Genomic DNA, 25,961 nt, shown 5'->3' on the forward strand with positions numbered 1-25,961 from the left:
AAACTATCTTAGTAAATAATAAAATATTTAAAAAAAAGAAAGAAGAAGAACACAATCAATCATTATTTATTTTTCTGTTCCCGCCATATTTCTGTCGTTTGCTATTTTCATTTTCTTCTCTTTCGGAGGACCAAAACGCTCGAAATTCCTAACTAGGGATTTGGTAAACCCAATCCCTAATTTCAGAGCTAAATCTTCCGTTTCTTCAAATTTTCCCCAATCGCTTACTTTACCTTCCGATTTCGCGTTTTCAGAAACCCTAACCGTGGTTCTCAGCACACATTCCCAGACTCAGAATCTGCATTAGGGTTTGTTAAAGAACCATGTCGAGCGCATTAAGCTGGAGACACCATGTCGTTATTCAATCTCTGTTGTGTCGGGGCCCACTCAGCGACAAGGACTTGCACGCCATGTTTGAAGACCTCACCAAGAAAAACCCAGGTTTCTAAATGTTTTCTCAACCCAAATGCCGCCTTATTCACCTCTGTTGAAAATTGTGTTTTTTTACTGTTTAAAATTTTAGTTTACACTTGAGTTAGGTTTTGAATTATGATTGGTTTTAGAGTAAAAGTGTGGCATGATGAGTACTGAGGGTGAAATTTGTCATGATTTTGATTTTGAATGCTGGTAGCAAATAGTTCTTTTTAAATTAGACTTTTGTGATTGTGTTTCATGTGCACATGATGGGTTTTTATTGCAATCTTACATGGATGAGCTTGTTTTTATTAGGCACTGAGCGGCAACTGTTCGATGGTTTTATTCTGAAAATAAACAAGGCGCTTAGTTTTGCTAATTTTGAGTTGCGTGCCTGCATAGATCAATATGATGGCCAAGTTTATTATGGGGTGGTCAATACCGTTTCTGACGAACATTCCAAGTTAGGGACGAAGTATAGTGTTCCGCAAATTGCCTTTTATAAGGCCATTGTAAGTTTTGCTCAACTTCATTCTGTTTTTCTGTCTGTGTTCATTTGTGTAATATGTAGTATGGTTTGTTTGATGCATTTAGCATTTGCGGTTCTGTGCGTTTTCCTCTTGTGCATTGTGTATGTCTCATTAGATGCATAGTGTGATTTCTTTGAAATGAGAGAAATCTTTTTCATGCCTGGTATTTGACATCTGAAGCAGCTAATCTTGTGTTTTTCTTTGGCAAACAACAGATTGAAGCAATAGTACAGGATGCATTTGCAAACGGTGTTATCTCCAGCATCCATGCTCTCAATCTTAGTTTGGATGGCCAGGTTATAAACTTTTTCACCTGGCTGCATATTTCCGTTTGAAAGAAAATTAATCTTGTTTAAGTCAGCTGCTAGGTAAATGTTGTTAAACTCAAGGTTTGTAAGAGGATTGAAAATGCTAAAGGATTGAGCACAAGGATCATTATAAACTACTCGTAGCGTAGGAGTTATACAGACATGCAAAATTACCACAATTTTGTTCAGAATCTCCTAGGGATTATCTACCCTACTTGTTCGTATGGGTGTTCACCCCAAAGTAATCCCAGACCACATGCTTACATACGTAAGTAACTTAGTGCAACATAGGAATTTTAATTGAGAGGAATCAGCAAAGAATTATTTGTCTAGAAAAAACTATCAAACACATGATTAAACTGTCCCCAAACACTACATCATCAATACAAACAAAAATACATAATTGTCTCCGCCGACATTAAACTTGCAATTATTATTAAAACTAAGTCTTAAAAAACGTCTGTTATTAAAACTGATGTAATTATTAAAATTAGTTCGGATATTTCCTAGAATGGACTCCAAATTTTGTTCTCTTTGGTTGGCCTGATATCTTATCAGACAATTTGATTATAAACCCTCTCTTTAGTGCACAAGCTTAGAATTTGCTCATAATTTGCATCAATATGGACTGACATTTATAAAATGTATGCTTAGAGGCACTATTTCTTGTCCGTTGTTCTGAAGCCCAATACAATGGTAGACAGTCATAAGCTCAAAATTGACCTTTGGTGCAAGCCTACTGTTATAAGACAATCTTCTGCTCAACTCCATGAATTTGCTTACATATCTTTTATAGTTCAAATTCACACAATACAAACTCTACTATGGGGCTGGAGCTTTCCTCAAGACTTGTGGTCTTGGTTCCATATCGCAGGCTTTTATCTAAATCATTGAAGGCCATCTGCAGATCTTATGACCAACATATTAAATTTCTATCAAAACCTACTATAGAGATATATAGTCTCCATGACATGATTCTGTGAGATGCAAGTCTTCTATCTTAATAAATTATATATAGTTATACTTCAGTGTCATATTATGACTGATATGCTATGTTATAAGTTGTACCATCTCACCTAAACATGTCCAACTACTCTATTTTTGTTTCTGGTGTTTGGTTAAAGTGTAATGAAAGTACTAGTTGTATTACTCTAGTGTTTTACTCTTATTTGATTTGCAGTCCACCATCCACCACAAAAGAAAAATCTGTTTCTGTTTATACGCACAGTTAGAGAACACGATACACATTTTGGACTGCAGGTTGATTATCTTTTGGTACCAAATCATGAACACATGGAAAACAAATGGTTTGACACATTGTTAAAAAATATTTTACCCCTTCCATTGTGATGGGGATGTTTTAGGATATTTGTTGAGACAATTGTTACTGATCTCAAAATGAAAATGTATTTATTCTTCTATCTATTGCAAATTTAAACTAAAATGTTCAATTTTCATGGTGTATGTTCAGGTTACAATTATGACAGATCCACAATCTCAAGGAGACCAGCCAGATGTCCCATCTGCATTGAAAAATTTCAGTTTGTCTCAAAAGGAGAAAACCTTGCATGAACTTGTGCAGGACCAGTGGCTTAATTTGACAACAGATGGTGTTATTAAACTTGGTCTGAAGTCATTTCTCGATCTTCGCAGTTGGTTTCGAAATAATGATGTTCCATCGTGTCATGTTTGCAATGAAGCTGGAATAAAGGTTGTTCCTGTTGCATTGTGACGGTTCCTTCTTTTGTTCTGTTCCCATCAATGGTCGTGTGATTACTTTGAATCAGTGGCAGGCTTTCTTTTTACCTTTTTTTTTATTGAGATTTAAATATTTTGTTTTGTATATCGTACATACATTTCTTGTAGATTTTTGAAAAAAAGTTACTTGTTGATCTGATTGGAGGATCTTAACAAATTGGGTGGTTTTTCTTAAATTACGTGCACCCCAATAGTTCTTTTTCATATGTTGAAATTTCTCTAAATATTATGATGAATTACTCTCATCTAATTGCCTGGCTTTGTGGAGGCAGCGACAGCCGAAGACAATAAAGTCACTTGTTTTGTTTGTTTTAGAAGGAACAGGAGTGGAAATTGAAATATGCTGATAGTATCAATTATACTTACAACATATTGCTGCTTTGTTTGATTCTGATAATTCATTCGCCAATATCTGTCAGGCAGAGGTATGCCAAAATGAAAATTGTACTGTGCGAATTCATCAGTATTGCCTGAAGCAACTTTTCTTGCAGAGAAAGGTATTATTATTGTTAGTCTTGTTTCATTTTTACCCTTGAAAGGTGGAAGGATTCTGATTTTCTTGCTAGTACTAACTGGTGTTTAGGTTGCCAAAGTTTGCCCAAGTTGTGGCACTTCCTGGCCATATACAGTACCGAAGGAAGAGGCCTTGCAGAGGGAAGAGGACATTGAACCTAGACAAAGTCAACGGATGACTAGATCTGATCGAAAAAGGCAGAGTGCTAACAGGGTTGTTGTTGATGATAAAGTTGGATGCAGTAATCAGGATGAGCTGAATGAAAATAGAGAAATCCAGAATGATAATGTATTGATACGGAAAAGAAGAAGAGGACACCAAACAGATGAGGCAGAAACAGGAGAACCTGGTGCATCACAATCTTCAGCAGCTATTTTGGGTTTGAGAAGAGTAACTCGAAATTCTGCTCGTTTGATATAAACAATGGTGCTTTATACTGCTTCTTGGTGAAGCCCTGTACATTTTGCTGCTCACTGCTGTAATTTATGCTGAACTTTTGAGTTATGTTGTAATGCAGTTAGCTAGTTTTAGTGACTATTTCTAAACCAGCAATCTTATGTTATTCCTCTGGCGTGAAACGCCAATCCTCTAGCAAATACAATGTAAATTCGTCCCTAGTGTCAAAGGGATCAAATTAGAGCCGTATTCACTGTTGAGGTAGCGGCATGATTATTTTGCTCAACTCATGTAATTGTTTAGTGGTGTTGTCTTTCTTTAATTGTCGCGTTATTGTTTTATTAAAAACTCGATCATGATACTGCCAAACTAGTTAGATTCACATTTCTAAAGCCAATCACTTGGAATTGTTATGCTTTGTAAGCATCAATGTTTATACGAAAAGTAGAGGAACATTATGTTGGTTCAAGTGGAATTGGACATGATGTTCAAACTAAGATTACTGGTTTGAGTGAATAAAAAACATGATTGAAATTTAAAGTCTTGTTAAAATTAACTAGTCAATTTTTTAGTAAAAATTAAATATTAACAAAATTGATAATTTGTACTTTTAACATGTTGATTAAAACGATAATGATTGACTTTTTCACAAGGAAGCGAGTTTGATTTTTGCTATGATGTAAGAACATTGTATGAGGATAACTTTTAAATGTTTATATGAACATTCTTTTAAAGTTTTCAAACGTTTATTCTCTTTGGTAAAAGAGATTTTAGACAGTGATATTCAAGAAACATTTGTCAGCAGGGTCTATTAAGTGTTTATCTTGTAATAATAACAAAAAAATGTATTAATATTAGCCATGTTAATTTTTTGAATTACAAAGAAACTTACCTGCTTACATAGATTTTATCTATCAACATATATATATATATATATATATATATATATATAACAATTTATTTCAGATTTTAATAATTTTATTCCAAGTGATAGATTTGTATATGAACTTGATAAACCTTAAATCCTAAATTAAAAAAAAAAGATATGTAATTGATTAAGTTGAAAAAGTACCTATAATTTTTTAATGTAGAAAAGTATTTCATGTAAAGGAGAAATAAAGGTGGTACTTGTGGCTAACTTGGTGGCATTATTCTTGATCTGAATTAGCTTTTCACTATTAATCTAATTAAAGCACCAACATATTTGAAGTAAGAACATTAATTTAATTAGCAGCTAGAATTAGAAACTGATAGGAAAAGCTACTTTTAGAGAGGGGTAGAAAAGGTAGAGCACCTTTGGCAGAGATACCTTTTACTATAAAACAAGATCAAATAGTTGTCAAATTGCATCACTCACACAGTACCACCATCTTTTATATATTTTGAGTTTACCTTTAATATAACGGCAGAATGAATTTTTATATTATTAATTAATTAAAATAATTTTATGTGATATTTAAATAATTAAAAAATAATAATTTTATTGTATAGAATTCATAATCTTAAGCTTGTTTGCAACTTTGCTTATAGTAATAGATATTAGTCTTTTCATGAAAGTAAAGGTTCTTAAATCAAAATACGAGTTTATAATGATTTATAAATTCTCATCTTTTTGGCCTGAAATTAAACAGTTTTATTCTATTATACTTTATAATACTTCTCGGACTGTTGATACAAGTACTTTTATTAATTTTTGGAATGATAAATGGTGTTCTACTACTTCTTTAGCAAATATTGCAGGATTATGTGATTGTGCTAGCATTCTGGATACAGACTTTCATTTTGGATTGGTTGTGATTGGAATATTCTCTTGTCTTTACAACAGATGCCTCGTTTTTTTAATCATATCATGGTTAGACAGGAATAGGATCTCCCTAACTGGATTCTAGATGAGTCTAGTCGTTTCACTCTTAAATCGGCTAAGACTTTTTTCTTGGAACCAGGAGTTCCCTATGGCTAGGGTAAATTCATTTGGTGTTCATATATTTTTCCTTCCAAAACTCTAGTACTCTGGAAAGTTTTTCATGGGCGGCTTCCTACATTTTCTATATGTACGCTTTGTGAGAAGCACGAGGAATCTATTCAACAATTATTTTTTTGAATATTTTAATGCTTTGCATATTTGAAGTTGGGTTCGACAAATTTTTCTTACTTCTCATTCCTCTAATAATGATGATTTTCTTTCTTTTATTAAGAGTGATCATAATCCTTTGGTTAAATTGATTAAGTTTGTTATGATAACTTTTTCTATTTGGATGATATGGCGTATGTGAAATTATGCTAGGTTTCAGGATAAGATTGACGTTTCTAGGGCTATTTCGGTAATTAAAGATTTAACTTGTCTAGTGGGAAATTTGTCTAAAGCTTTAATGAAGAATGATATGTTGGATTTCAACAACATGATTAAGTTTTTTGGTATTAATACTCGTACTGGTAAAGTTAAAGTTATGCATCCTCTTCCTGTTAGATGAGAGTTTCCTTCACTAGGCTGAGTTAAAATTAACACTGATGGGACTGCTAGGGGATATCCTGGTCTTGCTACTAGTGGAGGTATTTTCCGTGGGAGTTTATTGGTGCTTTCTCTATGTTTCTTGAAGTTCATACTGCTATGGTTGTTGAGTTTTATGGAGTTATATATGCTATGGAGGAAACTCAAAAGATGAGGCTTACTAATGTATGGCTTGAATGTGATTTTGCCTTGGTTTGTGTTGCATTTATTGCTAGGATTGATGTTCCGTGTATGTTTCGTAATCGATGGAATACTTGTCTAAATTACTGTTGGAAAATCAAGTTTAGGGTTACTCATTTTTTCGTGAAAGAAATGCGTGTGTTGATAAGTTAGCTAATTTAGAATTTATTCATAGAGAATCATTTCATTGGTATAATAGGCTTCCATATAGTTTGTTCTTAGAATTCTTTATGAATAGGTATAGTCTACCTATGTGTCGTTTTTGTTAACATATGGGTTTTGGTCTAGTCCCCTCTATATTTTTTTTTTGTATTTTCTTTCTTTTTTATTTTTTTGAATAATATTTTTTTTCATGTGATGACAAATTATTGTTGTTACTTAAATTGATGTCAAGTTGCATAGTGATGTCTAACATGAAACCTTTTATAAAAAAAATCATTAAATAGAAATCTATTTTAGAGACAAACAATAATCAATTACTATATTGACTAAATTAGATATTATTACTATCTTAAAGACTAAAAAAATAAAATTGCTAGTACTTACATTAATTTTTATTATTGATAGATAGTTTCTAATATGATATCTAATTAGTTACCAAGACTTTAGTTACCAATTATTTAGATTCTAAAGTTGGTAGATAATAAATATCAATTTATAAACTAATTTATCAATAATAAAAACTAATTTAGATACCAATAATTTTTTTAGTTGGTAGCTAATAATAGCAATTTAGAAGCTATTTATCAATCCTACGCAATTTAGATACTAATAATATTTTTAGTCTCTAAAATAGTAATCATATATAAATTAATCAATATAACAACTAATTATTTTTATCTATAAAATTGATTTTTATTTAATGATTTTCTAGTAGTAATGATGATAATATATCATACCTTCAAAAACTATGATAAAAGAAATATTTAAGAAAAGATAAAAAGAGAATATAAATTATATATTTATGTAAGGTATGAGTAACGACGAATAATATTTTTTATAATTAATTATTATAATGCAATATTTTTTCAAGATGCTTGAGAGGAAAAATCACACAAAAGTCAATTGAAGTAAATATAAATAAATGTGTTTATCTTTCTTTTTATTACATGTATTTACTCTATATCTCTTTAAATCCTTCTTCACAAGTCTTGCAAAAAAAAATATATATTAAAAATAGCTATTTTATAATAACCTAAAGAATAACCTTTTACTAATTAATTTATTTTCTAAGTGCTTTAGAAACAAGTTTTAAACTTTATTCAACTTCAACTAGAGATTTCATGCATTTTGGGATTAAACTTAGTTATATGAAAAGGTAAACTATGCGAATGCAAACCAATTGTTTTAAACTCATTTTCGTTTAGTATCTAGCTTATTTGTGAGAGAACCATGAGTTTGTAACCCCATTTTGATAACTGTAATAAGTATAATATATTTTATGGTAACTCCTTTCTTAATAAGACTTTAAATTGATAAGACATTCACAATGCAATAAATATTAGGATAATTTTTTCAATAAATATTTATAAAAAAAGTTAATTAACAATTTTTTATAAATTAAAATTAATTGATACATAAATTATTATAATTTTTTTGAAGTTATAAGTTTAATTTGAACGTTAAAAGTATTTCTTTTCTTAACTTTTTTAAAATATATTCTTAGGTGATCTCAAATGCAAAAATCATACTATAAGATACTATTGTGTTTCATCTGATTCTTACTATATATAATTTTTTTTTGTGCTATAATACAAGATCAAAACTTTAATAATCTTTTATCTATATTTTAACTTTCTAAACCTTAGTACATTATTTATTTATTTTTATGATTGAATGTCTTAGATTCATTATCTTAATTTTTATATCATATTACTTTACTTTAATAAAATGCATTATAAGATAGAAATCTTAAATTTATTATTCGGGATATTTTTATTAAAAAAACATACCTAAATCTACCAATTATTTAAGTTGTTTCGAGCTCTATCTCTTAATTGTTTTTTTCTAGTTTTTTATCTTTTTTTTTTTTCAATTTTCTGAAAGTAGAAAAGGACTGAGAAGAGAAATTTACATCCCTCAATTTTTGTGATTTGATTTCTTTTAGTTTAACTGGAACACTTTTAAAGTAATTATTAATAAAATTTAATATATTTAATATAGATAGAAAGAAAGTTGAGAATTCCTTTGGAAGACCCTAAAAAAAATGACATGCTCTTACTCCATGTTCAAAATTAGAATAAAAAGAAAAGTTATCTCACATTTATTTATGTTATTTAAGTTACTTACAGAATTTTATAAATAATTTTTTCAGTCAAATACTTTTTCATTTTTTTTAAATAATCTTATATTTAATTTCTTTTTATCTTTAAATTAAACACGGTAACAAAACATAAAATATCATCATTCATTATCTCTAAGATAAATATTTTGTTCAAACACCAGGTTATGTAAGACATAAGTGTTTCCTCTCATATATGATATTACGTAATCTTTTCTTTATGTCTGAGAAAACATCTATCAATCTAGATGATATGCGCATAGACTAACTTAATCCCGTATTATTTGAACATTTGTACACTTATTTCTTTTGGTGCAAGAATGTTCATTGTATTAGTTTGTCAAAAATATTCGTTCAAGTTTCAGTATAAGTCAATATTAAAAAATCTCTTATGAAAAGAGTTGAAGTTGCTTTCTTTAACAACTTTTTTGACACAAAAATCATGACAGAGAACTAGTTAGCCACCACACATTTAACTAAGAAAAAGGAAAAACATGAAGTCTCACAAGAAAACTCTTCATTGAAGAGTAAAAATGATATAAATTTCTTGATTCTTCTTATTCTTCTAAATAAATATGTAAAGAGAATTTTTAAAAAACAAAATCTAAAAGTAGAATAAAATTTAGTAGTTTGGTGGAGAAGATGAGGGAAAAAGAAGAAGAGAATGAAAGAAAATAAAAAATATTATTTTATTATTTTATATTTAATTATTATTATTAAAAAAATTATTTATATAAAAATGAATTAAATTATACTATTTTAAACCTATTTCTACTGTACTAAATAATTAAATATTTTTTCTCTGTTAATATATATAATTATTTAATAAATGGTACTACTATCTCAAATAAATTAACTTTTTTTCTCTATTGTAATGTCATGATATTTTAGTTTTTGTTTGATTTTTTTGGGTTATATAATTTTTAAGATCTTATTATAACTTTTATTTTATTGTGAGAGTTTTATAAGACTCTATTTTCTATAACTTCTTTTAAAATTTAAGATAAAAAATGATTTTGTATTAAAATTTTAAATTTTATGCCATGATTAAGAATTTAAAGATCACTCTTGTATTAAAATGGGATAAGAATTTTGTTGTTGTTAGAAAGTGTAATTAATACATTTTTATTATGGTTTGTATGAATTCTTAGTGTGATTTTAATGATTTTTTTTTAAAAATTCTCTAAATATGTTTGCATGACAATGTAAAACCAATTTTTTTCTTCAATTTTCATGAAACTGAAAATGGTCAATGTTTATTCAAACATGAGTGGGACCCTCATCCAAACTCAGATGGTTTGTCCTTTTTTATGCCTTTTGCATGGAAACATCTAATGGACCGATCGAGATTCGTCCTCCACTCTCTCTCTCTCTCTCTAGAAAATAAAATAGAAGTTTTGTTCTTCTCTGTTTACGATTCTCGCTGAAATCCAAGTTCTTGCCGTGCACTACTGATTCACTGCACTCTAGGTACCCCAAATTTCTCAACCTGATGAAATTCTATTTACAGTCTCTCAATTTCTTTTTTGTATAATTTTTTGTTTGGGTGTTCACTGTGCTATTCGGGTTGATTTACGTTTTTTAGAATGACCCTTTTTCAGTTTTCCTATTCTGCAGGTGGGTTTTCTCTTAATCCCTGAAAGTTGTTTTCTTTGTGTTAAAGTTTTTTACTTTCTGCATCTCCAAGCACTGTAGTCTAGAATTGGATTGTGAAGTTTGCGTTTTTTTATTGCTATTTTAGTATGCTGTTTTGGGGTGTCTTCTTTGTGCTCTCGCTTTATTATTTAAACGTTTTGGTAGTTTTAGTGGGGGAAGTTGATGGCTTTTGGATTGAGGGTGTGATGTTGTTTGTGCTTAGTTCATGTGAATTGGTCTGCTAAATTGGAAAACTTTGGCTGTGGAAACATTCTTGCAGTTGTCTTGTCTCTTTGTCCCAACTATGGTTTTAATTTATTTATTTTTTGTTTTTATGATGTCAAAATGGTATCACCTGTTTTAGTGTGTATTGTGCAAGGGGGTTAGTGTTGTTTGAGGATGTAATTTGTTTTCTTTTGCTTCTTTTTCATATGCAAACAAACTTGCTCGGAAATTCGTTTATTGGGAGAGTGGTGTTGTTTTTTCTTTGATTGGTCCTGTTTTCCTTTGGTAGTTGCTGAAGCTGTTATTGGATTGGTGGTTTTGTTAACTATTTTGTTTTTATTTTTGATTTTTTGTCGCTGTGTTGGTCAGAGTTATTTCTTTTGTCGCGAAGTATGACGATGGAGAGATTTGGTATTTAGAACTTGTTACATCTTTACCACTTGTTTATACTTGAAGGCTAGTTGGTTACAATTATTACGTTTCATAATCTGGATTTGTGCTTTTGAACTGTAATTTCTTGATCTGTTTATGGCGTTTATTGTCATTTACTACTTGTATATAATAAGCTGTTGTTTCTCTAATAATATGATGCTGAATTAATGTGCAGATATAATTTATACACCAAAATTTGCAAAAAGGAAAACTAAGACTATATTTGAGATAATGGGGGCCTCGAGCTCCAAAATGGATGATGATAAGGCACTCCAGCTGTGCCGTGAAAGGAAGAAATTTGTTAGGCAAGCACTTGACGGGCGCTGCTCTTTAGCAGCAGCTCATGTTTCATATGTCCAGTCACTGAAAAGTACAGGCACAGCTTTGAGAAAATTCACAGAACCTGAAGCACCAATTACCAGTGACACACTGGAGCCACATGAGAAAACCCTGTCCCAATTCTCACTTTCTTCGCCATCTGAGTCTCTACGCATTGATACAACTGAAACCTTTTCTCCAACACCCTCTCCTCCTAGTTCTAGTAAGTTCCAAGCAAATCATATGAAATTTAGCACCAGTTCTTCTAAAAAGGTTGAAGAAAAACTACCTGTACCTGTTATTGGAATAGTAACGTCATCAGATACTCCACATGATGCTGCTTCTCAACCCCCTGAAACATTAGCATCTGCTGGAGATTCTTCTCTTCCAGTTGAAACTCCACCATGGGATTATTTTGGTTTCTTTCATCCTATTGATCATCATTTTTCTTTTCAAGAAGGGAAGGTCATGCGCCAAGATATGGTGGGGAATGCTGACGATATAACACAACTTATGGAGGAGGAAGGAATTCCTAAATTAGAAGATGATGAGAAGGTTTCTTCTCATGGAAGGGAAGACTCTATGGACTCCGAAGATGAATTTGATGATGAGCCTGCCACAAATACCCTAGTCCAAAGATTTGAAAATTTTAATAGAGTTAATGATAATGTTAGAGCCAATGACTCACCTGCCACAATTAAGCCTCCGAAAGGGGATTCTGCTTCTCAATTTCAACATGTGAATGTGGAGAAGGGGAATTCCTCTGTTGTATCACCATCAGGAACAGCTTATACAGAAGTTGCATTTCCAACCGAGTCAAATAAATCGATGGAGAATGAAAATCACAGCGAAAAAGTTGTTCCTAAGGATATCTTTTCAAGCATGAAAGATATTGAATTCCTCTTTGTTAAAGCCTCTGAATCTGGTAAAGAGGTTCCAAGAATGCTCGAGGCAAATAAGTTGCACTTTCGTCCTCTATTGCCAGCTAAAGAAAGTAATTTTTCTAGCTCTCTAGTCTCTGTGTCTTTCGTTGTTACTTTTTTTATAATATGGATAATATTAAATTTTAGAAATTTTAGAAGGATATTTGAGAAGATCATGTGGATTTAATATTGACAAAGATTCTGGGCACTGTCAAAATTGACAGGCCTTGAGTTGGGTCTCTGTATGTCACTCTTAGTCATGTCATGTGAAAATGTCATGAGAGCATTGTAATCCGTTTATAGAAGAGACAAATAAAATAAATGACGTTTTTATTGTATGCTGCATTTTTTCCTTATAGTATATGTCACGTGAGATATGGACAACAACAATGCCTTGACTAAAACAATAGAATTGTTTACCCTTTGCCTAGGCAGTTCCCGTGTAAATGTTCATAACCTAGATCATGATACTTACATTGAAGAATATATCTTGTTCTTCTTTGGGTTTAAAAAAAAATCAATTTCAAAGAGGTTTTTGAAAGTTTCTTTCCGTTATTCACTTCAAGATTAAATGCTTTGAAGCTTAAACGTGATAATTATTTATTATTATAACAGATAATTCAGCAGCACCCTCTTTTTTAAAGGCATGTTTCTTATGTGGTGAAGACCCAAGTCAGCTTCCAGAAGGTAATTTCATAGTCTTTTGCTGTTGATCTATCAGGTTACTGGGACTTTGCAGATATTGTGGTGAGCAGTAGGAAAGATAATATCTTATTAAATATTTGTATTGTTGGAATTGTGCATGAGGTTATTGGAAGTTCACTTAAATTGTTAATATATTTCATGATCCTAACCTTTTTTTTTGTGCATATGTGTCTAACTCCAATGTGCGCTGAGATTTCAAGCTTTTAGAAGTCTCTCAGTCTGTAGTGACTGACTGCTATATGTTGAAAGCTGTTTCTGGAATCCTATATCTAATTTTTTTCACTACGTCTTCTTAGAACCTGTTCAAAACTCAGTTAAGTACTTAACTTGGCAAAGGACAATGTCATCTCGATCCTCTTCATCCAGAAACCCTTTGGGACCAAACTCAAAAGATGATATAGAGGACCTCACGAATAATCTCTTTGATAGTTTGTGCATGATCTCTGGAAGTCACGCATCAACATTGGATAGATTATATGCATGGGAAAGAAAGCTCTATGATGAAGTGAAGGTACTGTACTGTATACTGTGTATTTCTCAGCACCATTTAGACTTTTCTTTATTTTGGCCATGTTATGGTTTTATACAAGGATGTTGCAGGAGTCTTGGTTTGGGTGTCAGATTAAGCTCTAAAGTTATTTTCTTAAGAAGTATTTTAAGCAATGAGGTGTATGCCATATTAGAAAGGACATCAACTGTTTCTCAGTGAAACAGTTTATTGGTTTGCTACAGACAGGTCCGTTTAATTTTACATACATGGTACAGGCATTTACTATTTTGATTGGTAGCATTTCATTCTTTATGGTCTGCCTGATACCCTTTGATAGATGCAATTGTTTGCCACACTAGAAACAATAAGCTATGCTATATTGCTTTATGTAATATCTGGTGCACACTTTATATTATAAAAGCTTATCCAAACAGTAACTTTTGATGAGCATTTTCCATATATATAATTCCCTATAAGAAAACTTGTCTTACACTATTTCCAGTTTCCTTAGAACCATATTTGCCACTAGTACCCTCACAATAGCCACCACCATCAATATGCATCCACCTATTAGCCTCATTACCTCCTGCTGGCATTGCCTTTGCTTTGAACTTTTGAAAATGGGAATTTTCTATTCAAATATTCGTTGTTGCTTTTAATTGTTTATATTGTTGTGGATTGTGGACCAATAAATAGACAGTTCAGAATTTTACCGGGCCAGCTTATATTCTCTTATATAGTGTTTAATTCTTTCCTTTTCTCACATTGTTGTCTATACTTGTTAAACATGCTTCCAATGTTAGACAAAGTGGTTATTTGACTCGCGATGTGACCCTAAAAATGAAATAAATGTGTTTTTTTTAGACTAGCGAGAATAAACTAGCTATCTCTAGTATTAGTATATTCTATGTTTTGTTTGGACATGTGACCCTAAAATAAAAAATAAAATAAACGAATGTTTTTTAGATTAGCAAGAATAAACTAGCTATCTCTAGTGTTAGTATATTCTATGTTTTGTTTGGACACAGGGTTAGGGAAGGGAAGCCCTTGTCTAATCCTTTCCCACCACACTCTCTATATAAAGAGAGCTCATGTACTCATTTTGATAACTTTGATTGAATAAAAATATTTGTGAGTTCTTATCTTGAGTGTTATATTTCAAATGGTGAGTCACTCCCTCCCTTCCTTATCTTAGAGTGTGTGACACATTGGTGATTAATCTTGTGAAAGTAGAGAATTTCCTTTAAGAATTCTTATCTTGTGAGCCAGGTAACAAGGGATGTTTCTCTATACTTGCTTATCTCATAGGATTGAGTGGTGCATGGTTCTTCCCAGTTCTTAGCACCTACTTGATTTTTCTACTTTCTTAATTGTTGGTGGATATTGTTGGAATCTAATCCTTGATTAAGCCTTCATCAACTCATAATGATATTAGTTTGTAATTTTCCAAATTCTTTAGGTCATAAATGTTTGTCCAGCGAGTCATGTAGATCTAGGATGTTTATTAGTTCAAAATTTGAAGAGGATGTTGCTATGGTCAAATTTGGGGTCATCAAACTGGCATATTAAAGTACCATTTGAAATTTGAACTTGTTAAAAGTCCTTGACTTGACTTTATGGACAGTACTAGGCAAGGCTGTACTTCTAATATTTAGGACAAGTGTGAATTGAAACTTAATGGACATGATGGATGAGTACAGTAAGGGGTCTTAGCTTGTACAAGGTAGAGATGTGATTTTTAAGGAATGATGCAGGAAAGAAGTGGAAAACAGTTTGTTGAGTATGAAGTATAAAAGGAAAAAAGTTATCTGAATGTTGTGTTAAATGTAAACCACACAATATGTATTTATACCAATTTATAAAATCAAATACAATAAATTGGTACCTAATAATTAGGAATCAATGATCCTAATTTCCTAGAATCTGTAATAACTAATGAATTACAAATTTGTAATGGCTAATGACTAATTACATTCTAACTCTCCCCTTCAAGCTGAAACCTATATATCATATGCACCAAGCTTGTTATGAATGTATTCAACTCGGGGTCTCTACGGGATTTTGTGAACATGTAAGCTAATTGACAAAATCAGTTGTGATTTCTCCAGAGAGCACTTTTTCTCTCACAAAGTGTCCATCAATCTCTATTTATTTGGTTCTTCCATGGAAGACCTGGTTTGATGCAATGCGAAGTGCAACTTGATTGTCACAAATAAGCTCCATTCCATGGGTATCCCCAATTTTAAGTTGTTGTAGTAGTTGCCTAAGCCAGGTAAGCTCACAAGTGGCTGCTGCCATAACATGATATTTTTCTTTTGCACGAGATCTAGCAACTATGTTTGATAAGAACACAATACCCAAAATTGGATCTTCTATTTTATGGTGACTCTACCCTATTTGCATCAGCTTAACAAGTGATCATAGTATCGTCTTTGTCCTTATACAATAATCCTCGTCTCGCACCATATTTTTTATATATTGAAGAATATGTGTAACGAAATCCCAATGGTTATCACAGGGGGCATTTAGAAACTAACTTACCTCACTAACCATGAAAGTGATATCAGGTTTGGTGTTGGTCAGATAATTGAGTCTCCCAACCAAGCGTCATTATCTTTCCGGGTCTTTCAATGGCTCCTCTAACCTGGAAGAAGCTTGGTATTGTGATCCATTGGAGTATCACAAGTGCGACAGTTACCGGTTTTAGTAAGAATCACTAGGGTATACTTATGTATTAATGATAGCCAAAAGAAGGTTGGGCAATTTCAATGCCTAGAAATATTCGAGAGGACCTAATCTTCAATATGAAACTATTGTGAAAGGTGCTCTTTGAGGAGCCAAATTCTAGTCTCATCATTACCAATGATGACAATGTCATCAACATAAACAACAATATAAATGCACTTGCCAAAAGAAGAGTGAAAGGAAAAGACAAAATGATTAGCCTTACAACTAGTTGTGCCAAATTGTATCAAGGTAGAACTGAAAGGACCAAACCATGCCCATGAGATTGCTTCAAACCATAAAAGGGATTGATTAAGCTTACAAATAAGACAAGAATCACCAAAAGTTGTAAAACCAAGGGGTTGATCCATATAAACTTCTTGTAATTTACCATGTAGGAAGACATTTAATATCTAGTTGATGAAGATGCCAATGATGAATAGAAACCATAGCTAGAAAGAGACAAACAAAAACCATGATCTAGACCAAAAATTTGTGTATATCCTTTGGTGATCAAGTGAGCTTTTAACCAAATGAACATGACCATTAGGTCTAATCTTCACTGTATAAACCCAGCCAACAATTTTCTTGCCAGGAGGTAAAGGAGCAAGTTCCCAAGCAACCATATCCTCTACCATTGCCTAGTGCCATCTGCAATGAGCCATCGCTTCTCTTGTAGTCTTAGAAATAAACAAAGGAGAAATAAGATGGCGACCAATGATCATAATTAATGGTAAAAGCATAGAGAGGGTCAGGATTATAAGAGGAACGAATACCTTTTCACATTGCAATAGGAAGTTCAGGTTCAATAGGAATGGGTAGAGGGGTGGTTGGAGCTGGAGATGATGCTTGAAGATCATTGGAGTGATACACAATTGAATTTTGAGACTCTTAAGAAATGACTAAGCGTAACTCAACTTTACAAAACCTGCTAATAAGGTGAGGTTGCATCCACTTATAGACTATGAAATGTCCTTATCTCTAGTCAATGTGAGATCTCCAACACATCCCCCTCATGTCAAGACCTATCAACTCGTGCGTGAGACTATATAATGGGTAGTCCGATAGTGGGTGGCTTGATATGTCCAACAAACTCTGCAAGGATAGATTCTAAATGACTCTGATACCATATTAAGAAGTGGACTTTACGCCTAACTCAACCTTACAAAACCGGCTAATAAGGTGAGGTTGCACCTATTTATATACTATGAAATGTCCTTATCTCTAGTCGATTCGAGGTCTCCAACAAAAACCATTTATGATATTGAAGCAATGGAGTGGAGGATAAGCAATTACTTGAGCTAGAACAGACGAGACTTCTAAAGGGTTTATTACAAATTGACATCCAATAAATAGAAATGGAGAAGGGAGTAGTCACGAAAAAGGTGACATCAGCAGAAGTAATATATCGAGAGATTTGGCAGAGAGTTTGTGTTTACCGAAGAGGAAAGGACTAAAGAACAAACAAAAGTGGGAATCTAAGAAATGTCATTATTAAGAACAGACAAAAGTTATCAGAATGTTGTCAGTCAAATGCAAATTACATGCGATTTATTTATACCAATATATTGAATCAAATATAATAAATTCTTACCCAATAATTAGGAATCAATGACCCTAATTTCCTAGAATCTGTAATAGCTATTGACTAACAAATCTGTAAAGCTAATGACTAATTACACTTTAACATGAAGATAAAGCAAGTTAAATTTATCACTTTTTCATCCTTCATATCATTGAACTTTCAATGATGCACAAATTTTTATCATTCCTTTTACACATCATGATATTTGTCATTTGTGCATCTGTGTACATGGTTCTCAGGTCACAGTAGCATGTGGAGCCTTACAAAAGATTTGTCTGTGCGAATATTAGTTCTGATTCCTTTGATGTTCTTAATCAGATTGAATAAATTCTCAACCTATTTCTACTAATTGCAGGCAAGTGGAATGATCAGAAGGGAATATGACATGAAGTGTAAAGTCTTACAGCATCTGGAATCAAAAGGAGAAAAAACTTATAAAATTGATAAAACACGTGCTGTAGTCAAGGATCTGCATTCAAGAATTAGAGTTGCAATTCTCAGGATAGACTCTATATCAAAGAGGATTGAGGAATTGCGGGACAAAGAGCTCCAGCCTCAACTTGAGGAGTTGATTGAAGGGTATATGATTCTATAGATTCATCTTGTTTTTACTGAGGCCCCTTTTCATGCTGTCTTGTGTAGCTTTATATTACATGATATTTCAAGGTTGGGATGAAAGGAACACCTTCTGAGAAAGCAATTCAGAGTGCCTTTAATTATCAGAAGTTTGTTTATTGTGACTGTCATTCTAGGTCTCGCTCACACAACTGAAATACGGTTACAAATTCTTATTATTTGTGAAATAAAGTTTAAATTGGTCATCTCTGTTATTGTTATCCTGGGGCAAAGGACGCAGCTTTGTACCTGCCCATGCTGGCCTCTGTCAAATGATTGTTATTATTCTATGCTCATAGGGTTGCTGACTTTGTGTTTTGTATCTTGGTAACTTAGTGATGCTGCCTAATAACCTTCTAAAATGGATCAATGTTTTTTTTCCTAGGTATGTCTATAAATATGAACTTGCTTTTTATTTTTTACGCTTCTTATGTTTGTATTTTGCTTTGGTGGCAGGTTAATTCGGATGTGGGAAGTAATGTTTGAGTGCCACAAGCTTCAGTTTCAGATAATGTCAGCAGCCTATAACAACAGCCATGCCAGAATGGTCACGCATTCTGAATTACGCAGACAAATTATTTCCTATCTTGAAGGTGAGCTTCACTATCTATCCTCAAGTTTTAGCAAGTGGATTGGAGCTCAAAAGTCCTATCTAGAGGCCATAAATGGATGGCTGTACAAATGTGTTTCCCTTAAGCAAAAAACAGGCAAGAAAAGGAGACCCCAACGACCACTCCTAAGTTACGGTCCTCCACCAATATATGTCACCTGTGAAATCTGGTTGGAAAAGCTTGGTGAATTACCCATCCAAGATGTTCTGGATTCCATGAAGAGTTTAGCCGGTGAAACTGCCCGGTTCTTGCCGCGCCAAGAGAAGAACCAGGGTAAAGGTGCAAAGAACCCCCACATAAAATCTTGGAATGCTCATATCCGCAGTGAATCATCGGATAATCTATTGAGAGATGACCCTTCAGAGGACTGGGATTCAGGTTTTGATCGATTTCGGACAAGCTTTCTTGGGTTTCTTGGTCAATTAAATAATTTTGCTGGGTCTTCTGTCAACATGTACACTGAACTTAGACAAGCCATCCAGAATGCTAAGAACTATTATTACCATAGGTCTAATTCTCAGGCTCAAGATGGTCAGTGGAATTCTCAATCTCAAGATGACAATTCCAAATCTCAATCTGAAGTTGCCAATTCTGAAAAGAAAAAGCCCTAACAATAAGCAAAGGGTTGCATAAAACATGGTGATCTAATGAATGTTGAGTTTCATACAAAGTCTATTGCATATAAATCATGGTGGAGTTGAAGCATTTTAGCTTTAATTAAACTAATAAATGTTGAGTTTCATACAAAAGTCCATTTGATGTGGCATTTGTACATGAAAGAAAGAAAAAGGAAGGAATAAAGTATTTATAGGATGACCATACTTTATATGATAGTTTCATCTTTTGAATATTACTGTACAAGGGAGTTGTTACATTACAGGCTAGGCAAAGCTGTAGTAGTTACTTGGTTCTGTTGAAGTGTTGTTTATGCAAAGAGAAGGAACTTGTCAAATGTCATTTTTGTGATCTGCATATATGAGCATTGGTTAATGTTTATTTGAATTTTTGTGATGGGGGGTATCTCTTGGATAAGTTTCTTACACTTTTTTAAGCTAAAGTTGATATATGTTAGTTATAAAAAAATTAAACAAGTTATATGAGAAAGTTTGTACAAATTATATTATATATAACGTCAAAAAATTAAATCTTAATCGTATGTTTTTCTTTATTGAAAATTCTTAATGAGAAGATTGCTCATTCCTCTTTTAAGTCATTATGAAAATGATCATAGGTTCTGGTTTTGCAACAAATAAATTGCTGTTTAAGGAAAAAGTTTTAAGAACTAGGTAATGGTCAATGTGGCAGTCACAAGGAAAATTGCGAATAACCAAATAAGTTGAATTATTTTTGGTTCAAAGCACACGTTTTAGATATTAAAAAGATCTTGGGATGAGGGATATTTAGGAAAAAAATTAAAATGATTTATAAATTTAATAATACCATGAAGACCTCAATTTCATTCACATGTTTCATACATCAATGAGTAAGTTTTACACTGTTAAATTTTAAATTATTCTAAGTATAATTTTAACAAGACTTTATTATGACACTGCATAATTAAGAATCAAAGTTTAGAAATATTATTTTCAAAAATAATTTTTTAATCAATGGAAACAGTTATACCAACAGTAACTACCACGGTCAGTCTATAATTGAATAATAATGTAAAAAAATATTTTTTAATATAATAATTTTCCAACAGAAATGTGACATCAATGTATTCTTTTGACTTTCTGGTTCTCATATTTGTTAAAACATTTTAAGCTAATTATGCATATTATTTTTAACATTACCTTTGTTTTGATTAAATAATAAGGTATTTATTCATTGTTAGGCACCACTACTATTCTTTTGAGAAAGTAAATACGCAACAGCAGAAAGAAGACAGAATGATAAAGACAATTATTTTTGGCAATCATTTGCTGCAACTTATCACATTTGAATTTGCACTTGATTTTCATGTTAAATGCAAAAATACCCTTAAATAAAAAGGGTATATGAATAAAAGTACAAAAGTACATGGACTACTTTTTCCAGAATATATTTTGGGATTTTTTTTCAAAATTTATTTTTTTCACTTCAAAATTTCTTTTTTGAAATGGATTTTTTTTTAAAAAATTTATTTCAAATTTTAATTTCCAGAGTATAATAATTTGTTTCAATTTCTTTCTTGAAATGTATTTTTTTTATTAATTCTGAATTTTTATTTCTAAAATAAAAGACATTCTTGAAAATTTAAAAAATATATAGGGTGCAGGTTAAAAAGGTTGGATATAGAAAAATTTTGTCATTATTTTTCATTGCCGTAATTGTTTAAGGAATTCATACAAGTACATTAGGACAATATTGTAGGGAAAGGCCTCACAAGCTTGCCCAAAAAGGCTACAACTTAGAAACATTTTAATCACACTAAGAAATGTTCAAAATATTTTTCATGTAGAATTCTTGGAAAATTTATTTTTTGAATAGAGTGATTTGAAAAGAATTTAGATTATGTTCTTGCTAGTTGACTTGGTCGCCGGTAGACTCTGGGAATAGGCTGTGACTCTGTGCCTCTATTGGAATTTGCTCTTTCCTTTGAGTGTTGGAACACGGCTCCGTTGAAACAGAGGGGGCCCTACCTGTTGATTGCACTTCAACAATCAAGTCAGTACAAGGCTTATAGAAACAATGAGTAAGTAAGCAAATAGTTTTAGTCTTAGAAACAGTGTACCTTTACCAGGGATCTCAAGTCCCTTTTATAGACTACTTTTAGGTTACTTCTTGTAACAACCCTTCTCTCACGAGAACCTTATCTCGAGTGAAAGTAGGTTTGTTGGGAGGAAAGTCTATTATAATGCGCACAATCTTAGTACAACAACCGCTAGAATCTTTCCTCCTTGGAGTGCATAATCTTAGCAGCATGGCCGCCATGGTACCAACTCATGTACCAGCATTAGGGGGCCATATGTCCACTATAGGCGCACAAGCCTTTACGTATCATGCATGCAGCTTATCTCCAAACCCTCACGCTCTTGGGCTTAGGCGTTTTAGAGAATATTTTACTTGTGCTAGACTCGAATGTACTAAACAGACCACTCGTTCTTTTCGCTGACCAGGCCTTATGCACGTTGAGTATATGAATGAACCTCAACGCACACATACCTGAGGCCCACTTACGTGGCCCATTATCACGATCAGACCACCGAGCTTACCTGCTCGACATAGGTGCCGATGTCCGATCACTAAGCGCTGAGCCCAACGCTCCGGTCCAGTACACAAGCTCGAACTGGAACTTGTTCCAGTGAAGAGGCTAACTGTTCGTCCATGGCGACCTACATGTCTTGTTAGTGACACATACAATGTTTTGAGGTGACGTCTCACCATACTCCATCACAAGCATACAAGTGGCCATCATCAACGGTTGGAAAATGTTGTCGCTTGCGCTTCACTTATACGTTAACCCTTTGAAATTTCACGCTCTCTCCACTGTTTCATTCTCCTTTGCGCTTCTCTTTGAACACCTTGCTATCTCTCTTCTTCAAACAAACCTCCTCGCCTCCTTTTATCGATCGCCTCACGGTGCATTTTTTTTCCATTGTGACTACTTTTAATCTGCCATTATTCCAATGCCTTTAATCTTCTCATAACTGCGTTGGGACTGTTTACATTTCTTGCGATTATGATTGTAAATGCCTCTGTTTTCTACTTCATTGTTCCCTTATTCAAAACGCATGTGCTTCTTCATCTGAGTATTGTATTCGTTTGTTTGCTTTATTTTTTAATTCCTTGTGTGATGGATTACAAAACCATGTATCCCTAGAGGAAACCTCTGAGTTCACAACCTGTGAGAAAATAGTGTTGTATAGGAAGAGCGAACACCCTAAAGAGAAATGTCTTTTTGGTAGAGAAGACGATAGGTTCGTTAGGGTTGTGCCTTGTATGCCCTTTTTGTTTCTTCTATTCCACCGTGTTAAAAAAACTTCTTCTTCACCTACCCTTATATAGTTTCGAAAGAGCCCTCCTCACCGAAATCAATAGCTGGGCATTTGTTCAGGGATTTTCCATTTTGTGCCACCACTTTGGCCATCTGCCGTCAGTGGAAGTGTTCTTATATTTCTTTGAAGCCAAACGACCAGGTCGCCAGCTTTGGGTGAGCTTCAACGGGGTTGCTGGGAGAGTTTTGTTGACCCTCTTCTAGCAATCTTACAAAGGATTCAAGGGCAAGTTCTTCAAAATTCGCTCCAATGCCAATGATCCAACCCTCCTGGATGAGTTCCCTCTATATTGGACTGAGGAACCCGAATTCCAAAAAACCCAGGCGCCTTGAAGACCTACCCTAGTGAGAATAAGAGGCGTGCCTCTTCCTTTCCAACCTCAAGGTGGTGTTTGACATTGCCACCTTGATAAAGCATGAGTACTGCCCTACAAGTCTTAAGGCATACATTGGTATCCCCCTTCCTGATTTCTTGTATGTGTGTGTGTTTGCTGAATTCTTCTTTGTTTTTAATGCATAAAGCATTCTTAGGCTTAACAAGAAGGACTTGGCCGTCATGGCCAAGAAGATGAAAGCCACCTCCCACTCCTCCCCTGCTAAGGAGCTGAAAATGAAAGCGGTAGTTGAGGTGGCCGTTTCGGATGACGAAGACATGTGCTCTGGGTCTGTCTTTAAAAGAAGAAGGTAAACTGCCCCTTAGCCCATCGAGCACTCAGCCTCTGACGATCGAGCTCCTTCGCAACGCCTTCCTCTACCCAGTCCCTTCTTGCCCGAGACATCAGGGTGCAAGAGAGTGGGGTAGAAAACCTTCGAAAGGGGGGACTGTGGGATCCATCCTTGGATGCCACTTCTTTCCTTGAGAAGGACCTACTCCCTACCGAGGCCAGAGTAGAGCTGGACAGCTTGAGAGGAGACCAGCTGGTTAGTCAATCTATGAGGCAACTGGGGCAGGCCCTCGTCGCAAACTGCCTTGCCTTCTCCAAGCTTATGAGAGGGAAATCTTCAGCTGAGGAGAAGGTTCTCAGGGTTGCTAAGCAAGTTGGGGAGCTCCAGGTAACATGCCAAGAGACCAAGGTCCTCTTGGCTGAAAAGTCTAAGGAGGCCTTGGGACTGTCTACAAGGAATGCTGAGCTCATTGCTGAAGTGGAGAGGTTAAGAGGAGAGCTGGCCCAAGTCACCTGCGTCTACCCTGTGTCGAACCTCTCCAAAATAGGTTTAGGAAAAGTTGTCGTAGATGGGCAACTAGTAGATGAGGAATAGTAGAGTGGGATCCCTTCCTATTACCTTTCTTTTGTAATTTTATGAACAATTCACGATTTTTTGCACATATATGAATGTCTCTTTGCTTTACTTCGATTAGTATAGTAACAATGCATGTCTCGAATAAACACAACTTTCGTAATTTAATAATTAATTGCCAAACGCCGATGATTGTCTCACGCTTAAGTAACGTGGTCCTCACGATAACTCCACCAATGGTAAACTGTGATTCAAGGTACCTGAGCTCAGACCCTTTCTGGGCAATAGGTCCTCTTACATGAATCGCTATAACTGTTTATACCCCCTAAAGGGACGTTCCACTGTGGTTCGTGCCAATACAATGGCGAGCGACGATCAGGGGTACCTAAGCTCAAAGCCTCTCTGGGCAACAAGTCCTCTTACATGAATCGCTATAACTGTTTATACTCCCTAAAGGGAAGTTCCACTGTGGTTCGTGCCAATACAATGGCGAGCGGCGATCAGGGGTACCTAAGCTCTCTGAGCAAGAGGTATTCACGCCTGAATCGCTATGAACCTTCATACTCCCTAAAGGGAGGTTCCACTGTGATTCGTGCCAATACAATGGCGAGCGGCGATTAAGGGTACCTAAGCTCTCTGAGCAAGAGGTATTCACGCCTGAATCGCTATGAACCTTCATACTCCCTAAAGGGAGGTTCTATTGTGGTTCATGCCAATACAATGGCGAGCGACGATCAGGGGTACCTAAGCTCTCTGAGCAAGAGGTATTCACACCTGAATCGTTATGAACCTTCATACTCCCTAAAGGGAGGTGAGCCATTACAATGGCAAACAGAGGGATAGGTGCCCTCGTATAACCAATTACTTGTCCACGCAATGCGCTTGTTCAAGCAACATGTTGGTCAAGTCATCCTCTTGGTGTTATCAAAGTATATTGCAAGCGTGTTTCACAAATAACTTTTTATTGGGCAACCTCATTAAAACTCTGATAAGGGAAAAAAGGTGTCCCCTTAAACGTTCACACTGTACATAGATAGCATGATGTATTAACTGAAATAAAACTTAAGATTGACTCCATTCCATGTTCGGGGAAAGCCTCGCCCTCCAAGGTCTTAAGCCTATAAGCTCCGTTCCCGAGCACCTCTACCACGCGGAATGGGCCAGTCCATTTAGGAGACAACTTGTTTTCTATCTAATAGGGGTGAGCTTTTCGCATTACTAGGTCGGCGACCTGGAACTGTCGAGGTCTCAACTTGGACCTCTACTTATATTCCACCCTTCTCTTCAAGGATTCGACCTTAATGCACGCCTCCTCTCTCACCTCGTCGAGCAGGTCTAAATTCACCCTCTTTTCCTTGTTAGACTCCTCCGTCACGAAGTTCTGGAACCGTGGTGAACTTTCCTGGATCTCGACGGGGATCATAGCGTCTGACCCATACACCAGGCTAAAAGGTGTCTCCTTGGTGGTGGATTGGGGAGTGGTGTGGTAAGCCCACACAATTTGAGGAACCTCGTCTGCCCAAGTCCCCTTTGCTTTTTCCAAACTCCTCTTTAGGCCTTTGAGCAGGACTCGGTTAGTAGACTCGACCTACC

At 34.3% G+C, this 25,961-nt stretch overlaps 2 protein-coding genes across 6 annotated transcripts; both read left to right on the forward strand.

Annotated features, from left to right (window-relative positions):
- Positions 1-4,206, forward strand: EMB1379 (embryo defective 1379). Of its 2 annotated transcripts, none has more exons than XM_068620086.2 (7): positions 1-163; positions 255-441; positions 730-926; positions 1,160-1,240; positions 2,724-2,963; positions 3,430-3,507; positions 3,594-4,206. In XM_068620086.2, exons 2-7 carry the CDS (start codon positions 324-326, stop codon positions 3,942-3,944), a joined length of 1,065 nt encoding a protein of 354 aa, XP_068476187.1. In that variant the 5' UTR covers positions 1-163; positions 255-323; the 3' UTR covers positions 3,945-4,206. The 2 variants fall into 2 exon arrangements, with proteins under 2 accessions (XP_068476187.1, XP_090159810.1); XM_090303684.1 differs by having other exon boundaries at positions 11-163; positions 3,434-3,507.
- Positions 4,207-10,200: 5,994 nt separating this feature from the next.
- Positions 10,201-20,155, forward strand: LOC137816907 (nitrate regulatory gene2 protein). 4 transcript variants are annotated; one of them, XR_016521559.1, is made up of 7 exons: positions 10,224-10,360; positions 11,358-12,494; positions 13,039-13,110; positions 13,425-13,639; positions 13,729-13,864; positions 18,283-18,506; positions 18,999-20,155. XR_016521559.1 is itself a non-coding variant. In XM_068620078.2 (6 exons), the coding sequence occupies exons 2-6, from the start codon at positions 11,414-11,416 to the stop codon at positions 19,762-19,764; spliced, it is 2,358 nt and encodes a 785-aa protein (XP_068476179.2). In that variant the 5' UTR covers positions 10,201-10,360; positions 11,358-11,413; the 3' UTR covers positions 19,765-20,155. The 4 variants fall into 4 exon arrangements, 2 of the variants coding, with proteins under 2 accessions (XP_068476179.2, XP_068476178.2); XM_068620078.2 differs by lacking the exon at positions 13,729-13,864 and having other exon boundaries at positions 10,201-10,360; XM_068620077.2 differs by lacking the exon at positions 13,729-13,864 and having other exon boundaries at positions 10,344-10,507.
- The last annotated feature ends 5,806 nt before the right edge of the window (positions 20,156-25,961 follow it).

This window comes from Phaseolus vulgaris, chromosome 6, assembly GCF_051622355.1.
Source record: "Phaseolus vulgaris cultivar YP4 chromosome 6, ASM5162235v1, whole genome shotgun sequence".
NCBI lineage: Eukaryota > Viridiplantae > Streptophyta > Magnoliopsida > Fabales > Fabaceae > Phaseolus > Phaseolus vulgaris.

What these genes read in the sequence shown, in the direction of transcription:
- EMB1379 (XM_068620086.2), top strand. Translation starts at nt 324, where the DNA reads ATGTCGAGCGCATTAAGCTGGAGACACCATGTCGTTATTCAATCTCTG. An exon ending in TTGCCTTTTATAAGGCCATT is followed by an intron (nt 927 to 1,159) that starts GTAAGTTTTGCT and finishes GGCAAACAACAG; the next exon opens with ATTGAAGCAATAGTACAGGA. An exon ending in GCAATGAAGCTGGAATAAAG is followed by an intron (nt 2,964 to 3,429) that starts GTTGTTCCTGTT and finishes AATATCTGTCAG; the next exon opens with GCAGAGGTATGCCAAAATGA.
- LOC137816907 (XM_068620077.2), top strand. Translation starts at nt 10,477, where the DNA reads ATGACCCTTTTTCAGTTTTCCTATTCTGCAG. An exon ending in TCTATTGCCAGCTAAAGAAA is followed by an intron (nt 12,495 to 13,038) that starts GTAATTTTTCTA and finishes TTATTATAACAG; the next exon opens with ATAATTCAGCAGCACCCTCT. An exon ending in CCCAAGTCAGCTTCCAGAAG is followed by an intron (nt 13,111 to 13,424) that starts GTAATTTCATAG and finishes ACGTCTTCTTAG; the next exon opens with AACCTGTTCAAAACTCAGTT.